The sequence below is a fragment of the Pygocentrus nattereri genome, chromosome 10 (genome assembly GCF_015220715.1).
Source record: "Pygocentrus nattereri isolate fPygNat1 chromosome 10, fPygNat1.pri, whole genome shotgun sequence".
In the NCBI taxonomy this organism is placed as follows: Eukaryota; Metazoa; Chordata; class Actinopteri; order Characiformes; family Serrasalmidae; genus Pygocentrus; species Pygocentrus nattereri.
In genome coordinates, this window is record NC_051220.1 from 26924709 (window position 1) to 26947748 (window position 23040).

General features: G+C 40.0%; 1 protein-coding gene across 6 annotated transcripts in view; it reads right to left on the minus strand.

Annotated features, from left to right (window-relative positions):
- Window positions 1-291: 291 nt before the first annotated feature.
- kif26ab (kinesin family member 26Ab) overlaps window positions 292-23040 on the minus strand; it is a 97495-nt gene continuing 74746 nt past the window's right edge. For 4 of the 6 annotated variants that reach the window (XM_037542050.1, XM_017699769.2, XM_017699772.2 and 1 more), the window contains 12 exons: window positions 21440-21623; window positions 18596-18805; window positions 16278-16371; window positions 15024-15286; window positions 12299-12482; window positions 10170-10329; window positions 9433-9595; window positions 5722-9073; window positions 4956-5149; window positions 3279-3302; window positions 2831-2981; window positions 292-2724 (listed from right to left, as the gene is read on the minus strand). In XM_037542050.1, coding sequence (XP_037397947.1) covers window positions 2546-2724; window positions 2831-2981; window positions 3279-3302; window positions 4956-5149; window positions 5722-9073; window positions 9433-9595; window positions 10170-10329; window positions 12299-12482; window positions 15024-15286; window positions 16278-16371; window positions 18596-18805; window positions 21440-21623 — 5158 coding nt within the window. In that variant the 3' untranslated portion in view covers window positions 292-2545. The remainder of the gene's footprint in view (window positions 2725-2830; window positions 2982-3278; window positions 3303-4955; window positions 5150-5721; window positions 9074-9432; window positions 9596-10169; window positions 10330-12298; window positions 12483-15023; window positions 15287-16277; window positions 16372-18595; window positions 18806-21439; window positions 21624-23040) is intronic. The other 2 variants (XM_037542051.1, XM_017699775.2) reach the window with 1 other exon arrangement.

Below are 23040 nucleotides of genomic sequence, written 5' to 3' on the forward strand. Positions count from 1 at the left end.
AACACATTAAATGATGCTGGGATCTGGACTCCAGTCCATTGTTCTAAAAACATCTTGAACACGTAGAAGTCCCATCACCTTTGCAACTTTTAATCATTTTATCAGCTCTTTGTAAAATCCATTTTTACTGATTTTCCTTTGACTTTATCTTATTATCCACAGAAAAATCTTCTGCAGTAACTTGCACGTAATGGCCTTTTCCCTGTAAATTACATAGAAAATAAGTTTAGTCTCAGGCGTTTGCATTGTTCCATATATTTGTATTAGAGTACACTGAGACACAGACACCGCTAAAAGAAGGAACATGTTTTTATTCACAAGAAAGTCATCCCAAGCTGCCATATAATACATTTTTACACATAGTCTGAAAATCCTTTACAAAATCAAAAAACATTAGAAAATATGATTTGATATGAAATATGACATACATCATCATCATTTGAATAAAAAAGGTTCAGTTTGGTGTTAGTTGGTTAATCCATGTTCATAACCTCCTATGATAGTGAATGCCAGCATCATCATTACAAAATTATGTAAAACTGAAGCAAGAACATATCTAAAAAAAAAATAATAATAATTAAACAAAAAAAAATCTCATGCAGCATTGCAAGAAAGGGCCTGAGAGTGTATACTTGTAAAGGTAAATAAATCCAAGAAGGTTTACTGAGAACAAGAGAAGTGACTGAGTAATTATGTTGGTTGATCCAAAAGTCTATATTGAAAGACAGTTAAACAGCCATTCTGAACAATCCTCATCTGTGCAGCCGACACAACAACATCATAAATACAGAGGTATCTGTGAGCGGTTAGACAAACACATTTATTTTGTGAAAAAAAGGAGAAATATGAATGTTTTGATCTCTACATGAGGCCAGGCTATTTGTGCTAAAGGCAAAGTGTAGCTTTTTGAGGTTCTACATGGATAGAACTATATTTCAGGAATGCATAGAACCACTGTCTGGCAACTTTAACTCTGTTAATATATTAGCCACAGGGTTACAGTGAAACAGGTAAAAATGTCTGAAGTAGTTTATTGATGTAGTCATTGTATGGTGTGTAATAGAACTGTATTGTCAGTTGAGGGGAATATGAACTCTGTGCTCACATTCAGCTTTTCACTGTACAGTCTTTTCACATCACAAACTGTACAGAATACATCACTGAATTCAACACTGCAATTCACTATAAGATTAGATTTAATCCATGTCTGGGAAACCGGCACTAAAAGACATAGTAAAAGACGATTTGAGGGTCAGTTCTGGTTCTTGCATTTGCTGAAAGGTGACTTTTTAGGGTGGGTGTTTCTTTTACCCCGAAGACAGGAAAAAACCATGCTACTCTGTATGAATGACCCTTATCTATTTTAGTAGCCCCCTTGATAAACTCCTACCTCCTATATCTCAAAAACACGTGCAAAGGATCAAACTTTATTTAGATAAGATGAGCTTGAATGGTCATGCAAAATGGCTGAGTTTAACCGCTTAAGAGTGATAAGAGACTTGATATGTCACATTCTGGGCATTGTTTGGGTTGTCGCTAAAAAGGGCTTCTATAAATCCGTATGTACATTCAGTGTGGCTGAGCTCCTTAAACAGTCAAGAGAGTGACAAAATGCAGTACCAACGCAGTACATCAACCGTGTTACTATAATGCACATTCTTATGCAGAACGGACCATGTTGTCATTCATTTGTATTGTTCCATTCAACTTAAATCATTCAAGGCAACTGAGTCAAAGTTAATAATGGGCTTGCATCAACCATACCTGGCGGTGGTTGATTTTACAACAGTATTACAAGTGTAGCTCTTAAAAAGACATCACAGATTCATTTGATATGTAAGGTAAAAAGTCACACACAGTCACTAGAAATAGAACATAAGGCTCCAGAGGTTAGATGACAAAATGCTGACAGAGGTGATAGTACAGGAGAAAGGCAAAGTCTGGGAAAATGCAATAACATTAGCTTATTGCTTTCCTTTCCTCTTCCCACCAGTGGTATTTTACAGACTGTTTAATCATATAAATACACTATACAATGCAATATAAAATCATTTTCTTCGTAAAAGGAATATGTTAAGGGTTGGCTTAGGTATGCTGGTTAGAGCACTAGCACCAATACAAAAAATAATGATTGAAAAAGTCATATGACAAAAGGCACTTTTCGGTGTAGCAGAAGAACTCATGGGTAAATGGTGACAATCCCTCTTTCTTCCTTTTTCTTTCTTTTTTTTCTCTCTCTTTCTTTCTTTCTTTCTCTTTATGCAGTAGATGATGCAAAAATATCACAGGTTGTTGCTTCATACTCAAAAGTCCGTTATCTAGACAGAGGCACTGTATATTAGCAGTACCATTCGCTCCTCAAAATATATCATGTTCCTGCTCCATGCAGTGTTCAGTACTCCAGTCTTCAGTACTCAGGCTTCTTCTTTGTCTTTTGTTACTATCAGTGGCTGCTACATTTCATTATCCTTCCACTCAGACTTCCAGAATTCTTTCTCACATCCTCTCCTCCGTTCTGTCTCTCCACCTCCAACCTGTCCTGTTCTCACACCTCCACCTCTCGCGGTCCTTCTTGAATGTCCGATGCTACTCTGATGTCAAAGCAGGTCACTATCATGATCCGAGACTTGCATAGGTTGACGCAGTACTCCAGCTCACCCGTGGCTTGCTCTAGTGCCTCCAGGTACTCCTGTGACTCCTGGTCCAAATCCTGGTCCACATCAACTGTGAGGAGCACAACCAATCATGACTTACTGAAGGACAATTTGGGCGGACTCTCAAAGCACAGAACTCAGGTACATCAATCAACAATGTTAACTCTAAAACTCACACTCTCCTATCCACTTGCTGGGGTCCATCATCAGTCTGGCCTTGGTGTCCTCAAGTTCCTCCTTCAGAGTTTCATGTTTGACTCTGAGCTCTCTGATCTGCTGCTGCCTTTTCTCCACATCCTTCAGCTTTGTGTTAAAGTACATTAGACCCTACAGACAGAGAGATTGGAAAATCAGATATCAACCAAATAATAAATATCATGTTATAAAAGGTAGGCTTTGGAATAAGACAAATCATTAGGAAACATAGTATAACTGTTTCATTAGCTTCCACCAAGGTACTAATGAATGTGATGTTTGTCATATATTTTTTTGCATAAAACACTCAACACACAAGTTAATTTCCTTGTCTTTGACCATGTGCTCTACAAAAGGATTACAGAATACAAAGATTCAGTGACATTTATAAGGATCTGAGTAATTTTCCAGGAATTATAATCAGTGTACCTTCTCAACATCCTGAATCGACTGCTGCATGAAAGAGATTGAAAAAGGGAGAGGGGAAGGGGGAGGGCATAGCAAGAAACAAGGTTAGGTTTATAATGAAATGTGAAAATATGCAGTCATATATAAACATATACAAATTCTATCAGCCATTCACCCACAATATCACATCTAATCACTAGCTTAATATGGAAAATGCTGTGATAAGCACATACAGTATATAGGCTAAGACCAGGAGAGAAAATGCTTCCAATTTAATCTAATTAAATACAATGTTTTTCATTACAAATGACACAATTAGCAGTAACAATTTGAAGTAGAATTGGTTCAAAATTTCTGAATTTCTTAGTTCTTAGTTTTGCTTTAATGACAACGTGCACTCAAGTTGGCACAAACTTCATAAGTTTGTGCAAAATCCTCTGAGGAGTAGATCAAATCTACCTTGGAGTCTGAACACAAGCTTCAATTAAAGAGATAAGGCTGAAAAAATCTGACCTTTTTGTACAGACACAAATTTGCTTAAACTTGAACAGTAATCTAGAAATAGTGCAGAACCTTTAATATTTCTTCTTAAGTTTGTCATAAGCTTTCTTTGTTTTAAGTCAAAAGTAAAACTGTATGTTGCTTATTTCCAGGTTTAAATAAAAAAAAAATGTGCCACCATCTCTCTGGAATAGTTTTAGTATTACTGCTTTGTTAATTTCATTGTTTATGTGCTGATTATTGTGATTATTATTTTGTTTTCCTGATCTTTTATTTACTACTTTTTATTTACTGTATCTATTACAACTAATGTCCCTATGAGTCCTGATGAGTTATTTTGAGATTTTTGTGTATGTAAGTTTTATATAAATAGTAATAGTAATGGTGACTTTAACTATTATTGTTATTATTATAATTATTATTAGTGGGAGGATGAATGAGAATTTCAGTATTATTTGTCACTACCAAAGTGGCTCAGACACCTCACTTGTTCCTCTTTAAACCAATTAACATTACAGAAAATTGCCTCTCAACTAGCGTGTGTTCAAATCCCAGACATTTCTTTGGTTACCCAGGAAGCTATGGGAGCATAGAAATTCAGACACAGCCATCTACTATAAGACATCTTGAAGGTCAAGAGTCTGAACCACAAATTATCTTAGCACTCTTTAATAAGATGCAAGGGTTTGACAAGTCCTTCATTCAATGTGAAGAGCTTGAAGGTGACGCATGTGGCATACTGCTGAGCTAATGACATTCCCTTTCACATACCAGACGCATGGTCGGCTTTAACATATAGACTGAGCTCTGAGAGGTTAAAGAAAGAATGAAACATGAGAAAGAAAAAATTATCTATGTGATATGTCAGCTGCCTTAATGTGGAAATGAGCTATGTTGATTGTGTCACCAATGAATGAACTTCTGAGTATATGCTATATACTGAGTAGTTAGGCTTTCTCTAAACGCTAATCCATTTTCAGAAATGACATCTACATTAACAGCATGTGCTCCTCCACATCCCTATTTTCAACCATTCACTCAAAACATTTGAACATACCACTGAAAAAATAGTGAAATAATTAAGGCTGCACAATATGTAATTTGTTAACTGTCACTGCAACATTGGCAGCCAAGTGTCTGGATGATGATAACGATGATGATGATGCCTAATATGTGGCAGATACACCCTATGCTCACCTCAACTGTCTCCTCCTGTCTCCGCCGCTGTAGCCGTTCCACATCGTCAATCTCATACACCTTGATCTCAAAGGGCTCTTTCAATGGACCGGACATAGGAGGTAGGTCCACCCACTGGCCTGTGGCAACAGCCTTCTTCCCCAAGGACGAGGTGTCTGGCAGAGGAGCAGGAATGAGACGGCGTCTCTGAAGGCCTGGAGCACCAAAAGAATGTGACATAGAGAGCATAAGGTACAACGAAAGAAAGAACTGATGTCCAGTGTAGAAGACAGAGATGTGTCAATTTAAGCATGTAGTACATAGAACCTCAGAGTGAAAGTGGCAGAAAATATGACATGCTATAGCAAAAAGGTTTATTTCTTATCTGTATGTATATATTTATGAGCATGGAGACTTGGAGGCTGATAACAGGCTTCAGGCAGACCTCCTGCATGTTGTTTACATAGCCTATGTATATGGAGCAGCAAGACTCTCGGTCTGGTGCTGACAGACTCATGAATTGCAAAAGAACATCTGACAGAATACAATATGACCGTTTTGTAATCACAACTTTGTAGTGTTGCATTAAATTGGCATACACAAAATCCTTCCATATACCAAGCATATATGCACTTAAAATATGGCAGGTCAGCTCAGAAAGCCTCAGGCAGGTCTACAAACCCAATGCAGGCATGCACTCAACCTAAGAGCATTTTGAGCAGGGTTTCAAGGGAAAAGCAAAGTCACTGTCAACCTGGGTAGTTCATCTATAATACATGCTACTCACCATTTGACCTCTTTTTGGGTGGTTTGGAGCTCCTGGTGCGTCCAGAGGAAGACATGCCACTTTCACTCATAGAATCATGCGCTGAAGAGGCACTTCCTGTGGCCTCGCTGTCCCGAATCATACTTTCATACCCACTGCTCCCTCCACTGTGGTAGAATAGTGCAGTTCGCCCCATGGCAGGAGGCAACTCTCCACTCAGGACGCTACTGTTGTCACTTCCATGACCACTGCTATACCTCTGTGGCCGTCTTGGAGCAGTGATCTTGCTATAAGGAGAAGGCAGAATGGGGATGGGTGTAGGCTTGTCATCGTTGAGGTTCACTCCACTGTCATTGCCACTGTCTGAATCACCAGATCCCCTCAGGTGTTTACCAGTAGGATTACTGGCTGCCAGCTCACTAACGCGACTGTTGGCTGCTCTCATCGCTTGTTTAGTACCCATAATAGTTCCTCTTGTTGGTTTACCATTGCATCCTGCTGCCGAACGAGGTAATGCACTCTTCCCTGAAGGTGGAAGGTTGGCATTCCTTGGTGCAGATGCTGCAAGAGACTTTGTCGAGGAACTTAGGGCTTTGGAATTGCTTGCAGATAATGTGCGAGCTTTGTTTCCATTTACAGGCACTGGTCTTGCATTAAGGCTGCTTTTCACTTGCCCATTTTTCCCTATGTTGACTAGATTAACACCGGAAGGTGGGGAGGTACTGATTGGGGAGGAGGTGGCAACAGGTGATCCAAACTTAGAAACAGATTTGCTTGACTTTCCATTGAGACTGGCCCCACTATTCTCTCGACTAAGCACAGGTTTCGATCCCAACGACGCCAAACTGTCACATCTTTCTAGAGATGTCTGGCTTCCATACAGTTGTCCAGCTTCCATTCTCACTCCTCTGGCCTTGAGGCTGGAGGTTGCCTTTAGTAAACTATGGTCAGATTTCAAGCTGGACGATTTCAAACTGTGAGAGTCTCCTTTGTACCGAACATCATATTCATTCTCTGTTTTTGTAGGCCTGGGTCCAGAAAACTTCCCTGCCTCATATGCAGACTTTAAGGCACTTGGGGGTAGCAGAATACGATTCTTCTGATCCAGACTAGACTTACGCACAGGAGGTGGAGGAGGTGATACACCACCTTGCTTTGTCAACATGCTAACATCCTGTCTATTTGCCTTCCCACTTTTTTCCAAAGATGAGAACTTTAAGCTACCAATTGATGACTCAATGTCCAGACCAACCTTGACATCAATTGATGTGTGGATGACAGGTACTGTCCCCAGTGTGGTTGCACCTCTTCTGAGCTGTGGCATTTTGCTGGGGGTCTCTATTTTTTTGCTGGAACTGGATTTTTCACATCCGTCTACTACCCTCTGTGATGAATTAGACCCCTGTGTTTTGGGTATTCGAGGTATGCTGTTGCAATTTGTGCCTGCTTTCCTAGGTGGTATGCCACTAACTCCATTTTTTAATAGTTTAGAAGAAGAACATGAATTTGAGGGCACAGGCATCTCTGACACATTTTCTATCCGATACCATGGGTCATCTGGCTTACCCTCTAGTCTTGGGGGTTCACGTCTCCAACTGCTATTGTTACTGCTCTCACTGATGTTGCTACTCTGAATTGTGCATGAGGTAGGTTTTATTTTCCTGGGAAGACTACAATGAACGCCATAAGAGTCTTGCAAGGTCGGGGTTAGGGATGAATTTAAGTTACTTGATTTTGCCAGTTTTGGTGAATTTCTGGTAGATGTTTTTGTAGATTCTGGGGATGATGAGCATTTACTAAGGGAGAGTTTACTTGAAGCAGCACTATCACTGTCCAATTCTGAGAAGCTAAAGCCACTATCATTCAGTGAGCTCTTAGGCTCTTTCTGGGGGCTGCTTTGGAACATGCCAAGGGAATCCAGATAGAATGCACTTCCTGGGCCAATATGTGTACCATCAGGGAGAAAGACATCTGCAGACTGTGCTCCTTCGCTCTCTAACGTACAGACACTTACTTCGCTAAGCCAAGAACCGATTGAGGAACTACGGCTGTCCAGTGAGGCAAATGCTTCCTCCTGCAAGGGTGCTACCATTTCAATGTTCACTTCAGATGCACCCACACTGGATGTATATGCATCAAACTCGTCATTGATGCTGCTTATAATGCTTACTGGTCTAGATCCTGAAGCAATGGCCTGTACAGAGCAATCACTGTTAAAGCTTATGATGCTGGAAGGTCTCCCATTGTCCACAATATTTCCAATAGACAGTTCTTCTACAAGAGTGAACACCAGTTCATCCTCTCCATTCAGCTCTACTGGTTGCTGGAGGGTTACTGTAGTTCTCAAGATATCTCTGTCCATGCACCTTTCCCTAAGTGTAGACCTTAGCTGGCAGACTTCAAGAGGGGTCCTGTGGTTTAGATGATGAACCCTGCTCAAAAGAGGGGAACTGCTACCTGACCCACCCTGCTTCTGAACTTGATGGCTCATCCCAATAGGTGGAATTCTTGTTGCAGATGTTTCATCTGCTTCCCCATTAGGTCTTGAATTATCCTTTTGTTGTAGAGGCGGAGGGGCTGGCTTGGGTAGCTGTTTTTTGGTGAAAAATACCTTTTCCCTAACTACTGGCTCTGAGTTTTGTGATGGTGATGATTTACCTTGTTTCCCTGGAGAGCATGGAGCTGCGTTTTCTGAAACCGAGCCCTTTTCACTATCTGCCCTTGAACAGCAAACATTCTCAGGCATGTCTCTATCAGATGAGGTGGCACCTTGCCATTTGGAATGTTCAGATTTGGACTTGTGTTTTGGGCTGCTGGGCAGTTTACTGGCAGCAGTATTAAGTGGTTTGGATAATACACTGTCCTGTTGGGAAGAAGGTGCTTTTATGGAAGCCTTCGGGGAAGCTGAAAGAGATGCAGTCCCTTCTTTGGGCTTTGTTGCACTAATGTCCATCTTAGGGCTTGCTTGACTGCCTCTGGTTTCCCCAACAAAAGTTGTTGGTTCCTCACTCCCATCAATACATTCTAGTCGTTCTTGAAGCTCAGCAAAGGTGTTGCACTTGAAATGGTCACGGTCAGCTGGTCCTTCCTTTCCACGTTGCTTTCTGTTGAGGGAGGGGATGATAGGAACAAAGGCTGGAGGACCCTCATTATCACTGAGCTCTCGATCAGAGATTGCTGCACCACCAGGGCCGACATAAATGACAGTGTCACATGACTGCTCACTGCTTGAGGAGTAGTCTGGATCACTGAGTAAAGAGGGCAGATCTGGGTCCAAGGCCACAGTACGAGGATGGAAAGGTCTTAAATGTGGTGGTCGGCGAATCCTTCCCTCATCGCAGGAACTCTCCCCTCCAGAAGAACTGGATGCATACTACACAAAGAAAGAGACTAATATAAATCACCAAGCAAAATGTATACAAGCTGAAATTAACATCAATAATATGAATTAACATGCTGTTAGGAATTGGAATTGTTAGGAATTATTCCTGGGTTGCAGAACATATTTTACTAATTACCTGCTCAGTATGAGAATGAGTACTCCTTACATCATGACACTTACTGATTGCATGATTATGTGCTAGCAAGAATAAAGAAAACTAGCTTATTGCTTCTTTCATGCTTCTTACTAGTATTATTATAATTCAAAGTAAAGATAACCATTGTAATAAAGTAAATGGCTGTGAAGTTTTTAAAATAAAATGTATACTTTACTTAACAAGTTCCACTTACCTTGGACTTCTTTTTCCTCACGCGATGGATTCGGGATGCCAGCTGGATAGTGGTGAGTGACTCAGCATAATGAGCTGGGGAGTCTGAGACATGAGCTATCATTGTCGTCCTGCAGTTGATGTTTCCAAGCGAATCACGAAGCAGCATTGTAAGCTTGCTGTCCCTGAAGAACAGAACAATACAGAAACAATACAGGATTCAGAAAAATGATGACCCATCATCATATCAATGGAAACACAACTTAATTCTATACTTATTTATTAATTATTCAATTAATATGAAACAGAAAGCACATTATCTAAGTAATATCAAAAGGAAGGTGAGAATTTAGCTGTATATAGTGTTGGGCACCCCACATAGTCTGTTTAATATCATGTTAAGCTATGTGGTGATCACACATACAACAATTCATGTATGGTCATCTTAAGCCTCAAATGTTAGCAGTGTACCAACCTGATAATAAACCTGTCAACACAACTCAACATGCTTAGTCTTGTTGCTGACAACTCTCATTATGCATTCTCTCATTCTGTGTTATGTCATTGGAAAATCAAGTCACAGTAAATCTCAGAAAGGCATCCTGAGATTTTGACCTGGAATGTTACTGTCACACAGATATGTGTATGTGGAATTTCAGGAAAGGAGTTAATGAACAGTTTGCACAGTAGCAGATTCCATCCGAAAAATTAAAAAAAACAATTGTGTTCATGTAAAATACCCTGCCTGCTTTCTCCTACCTGTAAGGAACGTGCTTGGCTCCATTCGCCAAAGCCAAAATGACGTTGCCTAAGGCGTTGAGAGACAGACACAGACCACCTCCCCCGTCTCTGCTCTTACTAAGCACCTTCTCACAGCTGCCCAGGTCTATGAGGTGCAGTCTACTTCTACCTCCAGACACTAGAAGGGGGGAGGGAGAGAGCAAGAGAGAAAGAGAGGGAAAGAAAAGAGGGACATGACTGTTAGAAATTCTACAGTTCAAACACTCCGGTGTAAGGTGTAAAGTTTCTAATGATGTTCAGATTCTAAATGGAAAGAACTCTGCATTTCATTAGTGGGACACACCAAGGTCAATCAAACATCACAGCTCTACTGAATATACAGTACATATTCTAACTTACCCGCACTGTTCACAAGCCCTAGCTGCACAAACCATAACCCAGATAGTGTTTCTTTGTTCAGTTTGATATCATCACATCCAAGAAAACTAGATTTAAATCCCACTGCGTCACAGGACAAAAGCCAGTCAGATTAAGACGAATGTCTTCTTCAATTAGCAATAATAAGGCTTTAGATTTAGTAGCTAATTTAGTACTATATCCAACCATGTGACAGGAGATGCAGTCCTGAAGTGACTGATTCAAGACTGAAGCAGACAGCTTATAGCACATCGCTGACACGTCCCCTCTGAAGTAATGTCAAGGAGTGCAAAGAAGAGCACACACCTACATATACACTCATACAGACATAACTGGGTGTGATTTTTCCCTTAGTAACTGTCCAATATTGTTCAAATATGAGTCAAACTGCACTAGTTTAACAGCTATATGGAGTCTATTCCTGAAACTCTTTCGGCACACAGTATAGAACGCAAAGAAGTCATAAATAATGTAATTTATCATTCCCTCATTATCAACCATAGCATGCATACATTTCCCCGTTGCTGAACTCATACTGAACACATATCCATTTGTCAAAAATATAATGAAGTCATGTTAACTCTTTAAACTGCAGGCATATTATTAAGCTCATCATTTTAGATTTTGAAATATATTTATATTCTCCTTAACAATGAATAATGCCATTTTACATGGAAATTAAATTAATGAGGGGCCTCAGACTTTTGAACAGTACTGTAGAACAATGTAGACAAATACTACAGTACATAAAAATGGCATAAATCAGTACACACAGGACAATGTAAACCACGACACATTAGAGATATCATGATTACTTGATTTAACCTGAGAAAAAAGCAATAAAATATCTTCTCAATAGAAAATAAGACCTCATATTCAGTTCACATTTTAGTTTAACTACTTTAAACTAAAATGTAAGTTATAAATATATAATAGGGGAGGAACTGAAATGTGGGCCTAGATGCATGATGTATAAGGTGTTAAAAGTGGATGCACATAGAAGGCAAGAAATTGAGGATATTTCAGGTAAACATAGCATGATGTTGGAAAGCCTTGGAATAACAGTCATTACTTTTTGTCACATAACTGTCATACTTTGTCCTATTCCTGTTTACTAAGGGGCACACAGAGGGCATACAGAGTTTCACACATGATGTACACTAGATGGGGGGGAGGGGGTGCAGTAATTTAGGCTGCAGCCTCCTTTCTATATTCAAGTACTGCTTTTGTACTCTGTTCTTTCTGAAAGCTTGTAGTCAGCTTTGTCCACGATATGAAATGAGGGGGCTTAATAAGCATGCAGAGTTATTCCTGTGTTATCAGATACTCAGCATTTACCTATGCTAATGAGCATTGCAGCACTGCGCTGTGACAGGTACTTCTACACTATGATTATAGTCGTTAGCTGCTCATGAATTATTACTGTCTGTTAAAATTCCCATTAAAGTTTAATGAAGTGGTCAAAGCAGACCTGATTGATTTACCTTCTACATGACAGAGTGAGAGGAGAAATGAGAGAGTGATAGGATAGCTCTGATTTGGTCGGTAATATCTCAGCTATTAGATTAATGAGTTTGAGATGCGGTTCTCCTCCTCTGTGAGTACGAAAAGTGAGAAAGGACAGTAAATGGTAGTGCAGACCATCGATTAACTGCACAGTGGGGTTTCACCAGCACTGAAATGTGTGAGAAGACAATTAACCACACACACATACTAAAGTAGGCACTTACTTCCACCCTTGCCGCTCTTCTCCATGCGGTACTGGTAGATGTGGAGGGTGAAGAGCATGTGTGAGTTGCGCCGGTCCTCTTCATCCGCGTCAGGATGACTAGTGCTGCGAGCTGCGATGGCTGCATCCAGGAACAGGGCAGCTTTCTCGGCTGTGGGGGCCCGCAACTCACTCTGGTTCTGGAGCTGGAAAACAGTGACAAAGAGTCAACACACTTCATCCTTAGTGTCATTAAACTAAAACACCAATTACTAAAGTGCAGTGTAAAGCAGTACACATACGATACGAAACAGTGCGAAAAACTACAGGGCTGGACAATAATTTGATTAAACTCGATTACTTGATTTTAAAAAATCTACTAAAATTTGCTTTCTTGAATACAATAAATACACTTCAGTATGCTTGTATACCCATTTCCAAAAGTCTTCCGTTATTAACTTTAGTTATCTAAAACTTGCTTTGGCTAATCAGTGCTTCATTATGTTAAATCAAATGTTCTATGTGATTGCTGGGGGCATCTAGGAGACATCCGAAAAACTTTATTCTTCAAACTAGCTCACAAGACACCAACAACATTTTACACAATAAAAATGTGTGTAACTTTTTATTTTGTTTGTATGTATTCTAATTAGATATGGTGTTTTGTGGTGTATTGCCAAAACAATGTTTTAAACAATGTGCTTAGGTGCTCAAAATTTTTGCACAGTACCGTCTATTAGTAGTACAATTGTAGCCTTCATAAAATGCAAAGAGTTGTGGAGTCAAAGATAGTTAGATAGAGAGTTTGGTGTGTATGTGTCTGCGTTCATGGGAATGAATATGATCCATGAAGCAGTTGTGATAAAAGAGACAACGAAAAGATGCCTTGATACTGAAGAAAAAAGAGAAAGCTAATTAAGCCACTCTACAAACACCTAGCCCATTAGACTGGGTCTCTGGGGCAAGCAGGGAAACAAATATGCATATAGAGGGAGATGGATTATTGATGGAGAGTGAGAGCAGTACATCAAGAACTGCATTTTTGCCCCAGGAAATAGCCTCCCCTGTGGGCAGGGAATGACTATGAAGAAAGACACCAGAGTGAGTGAAAAGGCCAAGACTGATAAAGCCTCTGCTGAAGGAAAAAGGAAGCAGCAGGCTGAGGACCTGGTGCACTCTCAATTCCAGAGGAAAGAGGACCATCAAAGGCACAATGAACATTAGCACTATGGCAGAGTACATCATCTAAATGGAAAAGGGATATTAAAGGAAAAAAATTGTGAAAAATCTAATTTACATGCTGTTTAGTCAACCAGGCAAGATATTGTCTATTGTTTTTCTTCTTTAGTTTTACACTGGAGCTATAAGGTTAATGTAGCTAGCAAGTAATGGAAGATTAACAGGCTGCCAATACAGCTTACAGCAATGCAACATGCTTTTTTTTTTTTTAGATGTCATTTGGTGTCTGAAACAACACAAGCACTTTTGGGGAAAACTGTACATTTGAATTATTCTTTGTATATGTACTGAATCTGTGTTATAAATGAAACGTAGTCCTACAAAGACTGAACTAAACCTTGAAACAAGCAATAATGGACAGTCATCTCATCCAGCGAGCAGCAGAGGAGCTGGAGACAGTGGAGAACACCATGAGGAGCACTGGGTGGAGCCTGACTCCCTGTATCTCAACTTCACAAGCCTCCAGGCAGCCTTTGAAGTGTTGGCCTCATATGGACCCCCAAAAAAACAACATCTGACGCCAACACCTGGCAGCGCTTTCAACTACCCCATATACCCCCCCCCCCCCAAAACGCCAACTGCCCCCCTACTATTTACCCTCCTCCAATGAAGGGACCAGTGGGGGAAGGGCGAGAGAGACAGCAGCAGCACCCTCAGATGGATGCTGAAGGGCCTTGGAGAAAAACCCACCAGAGCAGCTGCCTGTCAGTACAAGGTTCCATTCTAACACACCACAATTACTGCTGCTAAAGGCAAGGTGAGGCACGATTAAAGCACAGAACTTCTAATTACTGAAAAGAGAAAGGACCAGGGCACTCACAGTGCAGATTGTTGATTGTTCATGCAGAGATAAGTTTGCATATGCAAAGTAGGCCAACAATGTTTTGAAAGACTGATTTGATTTACAATTTTCTGTGAAATCAGCCCATACTGATCTGAAAGGGAGACAGCTGTTGTGCTTCTGGTATTTCCCAAATGCCCAAAAAGCTGGCTTAATATTGGTGAAACTTCCTCCATCATTATTAGCTCTGCTGCCTTCTCATTCTGAGCGATGTAAGTGGTTAGCTGCATCCTCTATGAGACACATTACATTTGCAAACATTGTTATATCTTAATCAGATATTATGTGGCAGTTTGACCCAGGTATTTTGCTGCACTATTCAACTCTCATTCAGTGGCAGATGAAAGAAGCACCAGTATCTATGATCACAAATTTACAATCAAAAAATGTAGCACAGTAGTTCCCAAAGCTGGTCCTGGAATACCTGTTTCTGTGCACATTTTAGTGTTTCTACACCCAACACACCTGATTCAACTTATTTACTACTTTACTAACAAGCCCTTCCTGAGATGATGTGTGCATTAGAGCAGGGAAACACAAAAATGTGCAGAATAGGGGCTACTCCAGGACCAGGGCCAGAACCTGTACTGTAGAAGGTTGATCATTCCATGCCTAATACAAAGAGCCATGTGAAAAAAGAAAGACTAAACAAAAAACTCCCACCAACCTGTGTCCCACAGATGGGGTCCTCACGCAGGTAGACCCCGGGGGACTGGCCATCCTGCAGGCTGCCTGTAGAGACGTCAGACAGCAGGTCCTGCAGACTCTCGTCTTTGCCATAGATCTCTACAGCAGAGACCCGCACAGAGAAACGTGTTCCTGTTTTCTCCTTACGCTCGCTGATGAGCTTGAAGAGCCAGGAGATGGCACAGGGCGCAATGCCAAGGCTCTGAGCAGAGCTGTCTTTGCCAATCATGGTGTATGTCTTGCCTGGCGAGGGTGAAAGAGAAAGCTGTTGATTCTGGCATGAAGATGACATACCACTGTTTCCAGCACTGGAATGTCACTAAAGGCTTTTCTATTGGTGATGTAATGAGGTAAACTTGAATGTGCAGCAACCAGATGGAAGTTGATGATCAAATTAATGTTCTCACTATATATATTATAGATTTATATTTTTATAATTTAAGTGGACACAAATACTGACAAATGTGCTACTGTGTATGGTTGTTGAGGCGTCTGTTAAATATAAAAATATTAATTTGTATTTACAGGCCATTTTGATTGGAAATTAAATGCATGAAGGGTGTCTCTAACTTTTGCACAATATAGTATATATTAAATAGCACTAAGCAATGGTAGAGCAATGAGCCCACATCATACTTATTGTAACTAAGACAAGAAAAAATTGTTCCCACATTTAACAAGCATGAGCAAACACAGTCTAGTGTGAGGGTCAATTACCAAGCTTTTAATTATATTCTCTAGCCTCTGGCCCTTCTGCTTGCAATCATCTACAGACAGACACACATGTTCTCACACACACACACACACACACACACACACACACACACACACACATACACACACACACATACATATATATATATATATATATATATATATACATATACATATGTGTGTGTGTGTGTGTGTATGTATGTATAAATATTCATATGTATATACATATATATATATATATATATATATATATATATATATATATATATATATATATATATATATATATATATATATATATATATATACAGAAGTTCCATTCACTTGAGTATATCATTCAGCCCTTTTAAGGAAAGGGTAAGCTGCCAGCAATTTCTTTACTCTTAGCTGCTAAATGGCCTTAATGCTATTAAGCAAATAACTGGACCTTCAAACCTATGAGTCTTAGCATACACATAAGTAATTAATGAGATGTAATGATGAGCTAAAGCAGTATATCACTAGGACGTGTGGAGCTTACCGAGCTTGACATGGCCAAAGCAGAAGATACACCCATCAGCACCATTCACCACTGACTGGATGACTTCAGCCACAGTCCCTGAGCACACTTCAGCCTGTAGAAAAATAGCAAAAAAAAACCTTAATTCGCATTATACAAAGATATGAACAGTCAGTAAGCCATGTTCTGTACGCATTGTATGTTGCATATGTTCAAATACAGTATGTTAACTATAAACTAAAGCCAAAAAATATAAAAATGAACTTTCAAAAGCAATTAACAAGACATTGTTATACTCAATGACATACAGGCAATGACAGTGTCCAACTGAACATTATCTGAACAATGTCCAACTATGTGCAAAAAAGCTCCAAACATTTTTGTTGCCATTTAAAAAAAAAAAAGTGAATAACTAAATGTGCTCTGCTTCAAATGAACAAAATTAGTACCCTTAGTATTCATTATAACCAGGATATAAACAGTGAATAAGTCAAGCACATGCCCAAATATAGGGATAAAGTTGAGCCAAAAAGGAACGAAAAAAATAAAATAAAATAAAACTTACTGCAGTTTATCATTTATAAAGTGCTGTCAAATGTGCTCTGCTTCAAAGTAACAAAATTAGTACTCATAGAACACATTATAACCACGATGTGAGCAGTCAATAAGTCAAGCATTGCTTATGGCAATGACAATATGTCCAAAAATATGGAGGAAAAACCTTCAAAAGTATATTTTGTGCTGCTGTTTTTCACAAATAAATGTTTGTGAATTTCTATAAAATTGCTACTGTGGCACATTTAGTTGTCTCTTATTTCACATTGAGTAGAAGTCCATGAACTATGCAGTGGAACAAACTCTGCAGTTCTCAGTCGGAATTGCAGATATCCCTGCTGTGTGCACAAATCCACTTATTGCATCATTAGCAAAAGATATACAGTGAAACATTGAGTCAACAAAGCAGCAGCTCATCATGGATTCATGGGACGTGGGGTGGTTTACACTGCTGCATTCTACAGCACTATCATTACAATCTGTTCCACTAGCCCTAGTCCATAGGGACAGTTTGCTACTGCAGCAATCTCCTTCCATATATCAAAACACACATACACACATGCACATATACACACATACAAAAGGATATACACACACTCCGACTGTAATCTGAAGAATGCCACACAGAAAGTAATTCACTAAAATAATTTCCCTCTTGCGCCACAGAAACACATACTGATTTAGAAGATTTACTATCACAATCACTTTTACTTCACTTGTTACAATGGCATTTTAACCCTTTCTTAGTCCCAGTTACTGCAAACAATGAGAAAAGCATGGTACAATTCAATATTCAATATCATTTCTAATGTGTAGTTCATTGAAACAAGCAGAGATTTGCTGTCAGAAGTGTAATCTTTCAATCTATGCCACATTAATGTTGGTCATTAGAACACAAGATATTTCATTATGATTTGAATTTGAAAAAGGGTATTGGGCCTCATTCACCAACCAGATGGAATTGCCTCTTAAATCCACTGATTTAGTTTTCATTAAGATTCTGACATTCACCTTGTTTTATTATTTAGGATTTGTTCTTAGGTAAGTACTCAATAAATATGTACTGTAAACTGAATGTATATTATAAATGCATAACTGTGTAATTAACTCATAATTACTCTGAATAGCATAATAAAATATGAGTAATAACTCAACTTCTAAGGGTTACTCAAAATGTCTTTTTTTAACAGATGATATTACAAACCAAATCTAAAACAAATTAATTCTGAATCACATCCATTATGAAGTGGGTTTAATGCTGGGGTCTTTCAGAATGGACAAGATGTCGACCTAAGATGGTACAAAGCCACAACCAAATAGTTCTCACTTAATCATTCTCAAGGACTGTGGAGGAGTCTCCTCATCTTCATTTGTGTCACTGTTTGGAAGGCGCTCTGGTCTTAATTTGGACGCCCTCATGGCTTTCGAGTCTGGGTGATGAACTGAGAATGGGCTGCTGGGTATATGTGGCCGGAATTCAAACCATTTTCCAGACTTAAAAGAAACAGCTGTTGAGCGCATACTGTGAAGAATGCTGCTGTCCCAAGATAGCCATTTTTGCATTAAGCCCCAGGCCCTGCCTAGAATGTGTGTGAATGTGTGCTGTGCAGATGTCCTCCTGCCCTTGAGGAAATGTCTTTGCCCAAACACACAATAATACAGTGCTGGCGTGGCAAAACAAACAAGCTAGCTGCATATCCACAGACGCAAAAAGGCATCACCATCCTGTCCTCAATAATACAAGACCAAGGGATAGGACAGTAATGAACTCCAGTGAGGCTTACTTGAGAGGCATCTTGGGTGAAGACAGCATCGAAGGCGAACATCTTTGGGGCAACCAATGGGGTGCGACGGTGCAATGAGCCAGGCTGGGTCAGCAGCGAGGGCTCATATAGAGTCAGCTGCTTCTTCCGCTGGTCCACCTTCAGGAAGGACATGGACTCAGAAGAGTCCTGAACCTCAGGAGATGGACAGATCCGCACCATCACCTTCACCTGCTCAGAGAAATAAGGGACGAGAAAGCAGATGAAAAGAAAAGACAAGAAAAGATGTTATGTAAGAAAAGTGCTGATTACGCAAGATACATTTCAGCAAATTATGGGTGATAATGTAACACCCAATCTAATGTAATCAAGAAATTCTTTTATTCAAGATTGTTGGTATGGTTAAATAATAGAATTTCTGCACATGAACAGTTTTACAGATGTAGAGCTATATCACCTCTCCTAGAAGCAGATTAATTATTTAAAGACAAATGTGGAGTTAATTCCTGTCAAAAGGAATTACATATTAATGCGGCAAACAAAGTCATAACTTCATAAATTACAAAACCATAATCAGACTTGTAAGTCATGATCATAACCTCAGTTTCTCCAGTGCAAGCCTCACACTCAGGATTCCTCAACTATGAATCCTAACTTACATCTTTATGTTCATCTGTCAATTACAAATCACATTTTTTATCTTTAAAATACTTTCATGCACATTGTTTTACAAAAGCATATAATTAAAATTTGACAGAAACAGATTGCAATTTGAGGGAGGTGTATAATGATGGCAAGGGTGACTATGGAATGCAAACATGAAAGCAAAGCCAAATCCCAGACATTTTAGGCAATTTAGAAATCCTGTCAAGATATGTTATGTCCCAGTAAGGAGATATGCCCTGGAAAAAGAGGATGTATGGTCACCCTACTATAGGCCACAACAATTTCAGAGAGTCAATTACAGTACATGAGAAAGTTTTCCATAGCCTTTTGCAGTGCCATACACGTCTCACAAGAGACCACACACAGAGCCAGCAAGAGCCCAGTGCCCAGCAGCTGAGGAACTGAGGAACTGTGCTAATTAGCGCTTGCATGATCACTTCAGTGAGAAGCTGGCATTGGTGACAGGATGTGGCCCCATAGCACATGGCAAAGCTACCACAGGTATGGAATATTCCCTATGGAGCTCCTTTGACACTCCAAACAGCACAGAGCCATAGTCTTCTCTTGTAGACTATTTACAGAACTACGACTCCAGCATAGTGAAACAATGTCTGGCCTGCCAATCCTATGGCAGTGCCTGTGGTAAGTGGAATGCGTGCGCCACAGCAACAGCCCTAGCCGGACTTGTCCACAGGGGCTGATTACCTCTGATGGACGTGTGCACATGGTGGACAGATTACAGCAGCCATGACATTGGAAACAGGCTTCCATATATGACCCAGACAGAGCTGTGCTCAGGTTGAACTAACTGTCTCCACTATATTTACATTTGTCTGCCATTTGATATGAGGCTAGAGGTCTGATGGGTCTTAGAGAGACTGTTGGATTTTCACACCTCCTGTGGGCTGTACTAATGGCTCAGTCTCTCCAGCTCAGGATAACCTACAGATAGCCATTAGCTCTCTTAACTCTCCTGTTCTGCTGTCTGGTTCAATGACCTGAAAGTCAGACTCAGTCAGAACCAGTCATGGCACTGCTATTCAACAAGGTTACAGAATTCATAGGACAAGTCTTATAGTCCATAATTTGAGTAAACAGTGTAAACACTGTGGGTCAGTGAGACCTCCACAAATGCAAAAACGTCAGGCAAATATGATTTCTGCTTCGTACAGTGAGGTTCAATAACATTTTCATGGAGAAATCCAATAGGAAAAGTTGAATTAACCATGCAAACTCCTACCAGCAGTTGAGTCCATTCAGACAGCAGCAGATGTGTGTGTTTCGGTAGTGGGAAGAGGAAGCTCATTAGTGAAGCTGGGCTTCAATGAGTCCATTCTCAATGGGCAGTTAACAATCATCTCAATGGGCTGGAGCTTCTGGCAACATGTGCTACAATCATCTCGCAGAGCAGGTGGTATCTAATCTGGTACAAATCTTCTCCATTACTATAAATACAGTAACATGGAGTAGAATACAATACCCAGTAGACAAAGGGGGTGCATGCCGAACACTTGCTACTATTGGCCTAGCTCCCATTCAGAGCTTTTGAATGCAGTATTTGGCAAAATTAGACATCACTGCTCACTGAGAGGTGTTACACATTCAACAAGGTTTTTTTCTCTCTCTCTTTTTTTTTACGATTTCAGTCAATTCCCCATTATTTGTTTTCAAAGTATGTTCACAGTTTAGCAGTCAGCTCTGCTTGTGCAATAACAGGGCTGGAGGCATTTCCTTTTGAACATTTCAATGCCCATTCAAAATCTTTTCCAAAAATGTAAGCACAGAATGATGGCAAAAAACAGCTAATCAACACATTCAAAGGGTCCCTCCCATAAAGAAAAAACAGGGAGAAAAAAAGAACCTGAACTGTTGACATTCCCTGGGATTTAGCCACTGTATCAGCCTGCACTGCCCTGAGCCAGTATGGGTACCAGTCTGCATGTAGACTAATATGGCACCTTCTCTGCAGCTGTGTCACACAACCCATGCTCCACATGTATGTGTGTGTGTACGTTTATCATGCCACTTAGCCCCACCTGTATGTTTCTTCCCACTGAAAAGTAAGATGTATGGCTTTGCATTTCCCCTGGTCACTTTAAGAGCATAAAGCACTGCTCTTTATTCATTGTCAAAACAAATGCATTTGTAAGAACACTCATAGTTCCTGCATGTTTACGTGTGTGTGTTTATCTCTCTGACCTTGCCCATGCCGGGGTTTTCCTTGGCCTTTGAGCTGGCCCTGAGCAGGCATGGTGGAGTGGGCGGTGGGGAGAGCTGGAGGATGCTGCTGAAGTTGGTGGGGTAGATGGAAGGCTCTGGGGGCTGCAGCACAGGCGGCTGGGCCTTCTTCCGTTTGGACGAAAGATTCAACTTCTGTGCAGCCCTACCAACGAACACAGTGTACACTTCAGTAAAAGCAGAGCACATAAGTGGAAATGAGCAGCATGATAGAAAAAAGGTAGAAACAGGTATGGCAGGCTGAATAAGTCTTTCCATAAACATTTAAAGTAATAGCTTGGTAAATAAAAAAAAATCTAATTTCCCCGTCCCCAAACGTAAATGATCAGCCAAGATCATACTTCTTTTGCTTTGCTTCTTTAGTTTTGCCTTAAGGCTAATATAGTCATCTAATACTGGAAGCTTATACTCAGAGATGTATGGTGATATCATAATAATATTGATAACAGCAGATATTTGCTTAAACAAAACTATTTCAAACCAATATTTGGTTAGGTATTTTTCTAGAAGAGCAAAAGGTTTAGTGACTTTGGGCTATTGTGCTGCATTTTGTTTTTCTTGTATTTGCAACCCTGAAGAAATGAACATAATATTTCTCTGTAATGTTAATCCAGGAAATCTCAATTTCTATATTTTTTAAATATATGTATTGGGATCAATGACAGGCTTCAATGTGGCTTCTAGTGTTTCAAGCTATGCGATGTACTTTAGCCATTTTCAGTTAATAGTATGTCATACAATAGCAGGAACCACATAAGCAAGTCTACTTGAGATTATAAAATGCTGTGTCCTTTCTGAGACATCAAGCTGGTTCTACAAAACCGAATCAGACCTGACATAACAATAAACTGCTTCTGTTGAATATAAGTCACAAAACTAGAATCGTTTAGTCTGCTTTAACATCAAAAGCCATTCACTCTGTCAAGAACACTTTTCATCAACAGTAACCAAAAGTTCTTTGCACACCACACAGAAGGAGGTTTCCAAGGAGCTTACAAATATTCACTCTCATTCAAGTTGGGGGGTAAAAAAAAAAATCAATTCACTCTTTTGCTGATTGATTTAATGGTATTGCTTGACATTTGCAACCCAACACTATGAAATCAGAACTGAAAGGTCAAAAGCCCCCTTCTCAAAGCAAAAATAAACACAGACAAGCCTTGCTCTCTTTCTCTCACTCCACAGGCTACTTTACCCAACCCAAATGGGTGCATCATGCCCCAATACCCCCAAAAAGCTCTCCATTTTTCAGAAGGAAACATGAAACTGTAGCTAATGGGGTCAGCTCAGTCATTAGCCTTGACATCAACCATTTGCTGCCTCTGACTCTACAATGACCCAGCCATAGTCTTGACATTAATCTCACCATTCACATGAGATATAGTCTTAAATTTCCAGGTGGAAGTGGTGCATAAAGACCTTAACTGAAACAACAGTTAACTTGATAGGAGGACATACCAATAACCTTCAGTTGAACTGTACAACAGCTCTGGTCACTGATGTTTTCTATGAGGCTACTACGGCTCAATGCAGTAAAAGAAAAATAGAATAGGACAAGGAAT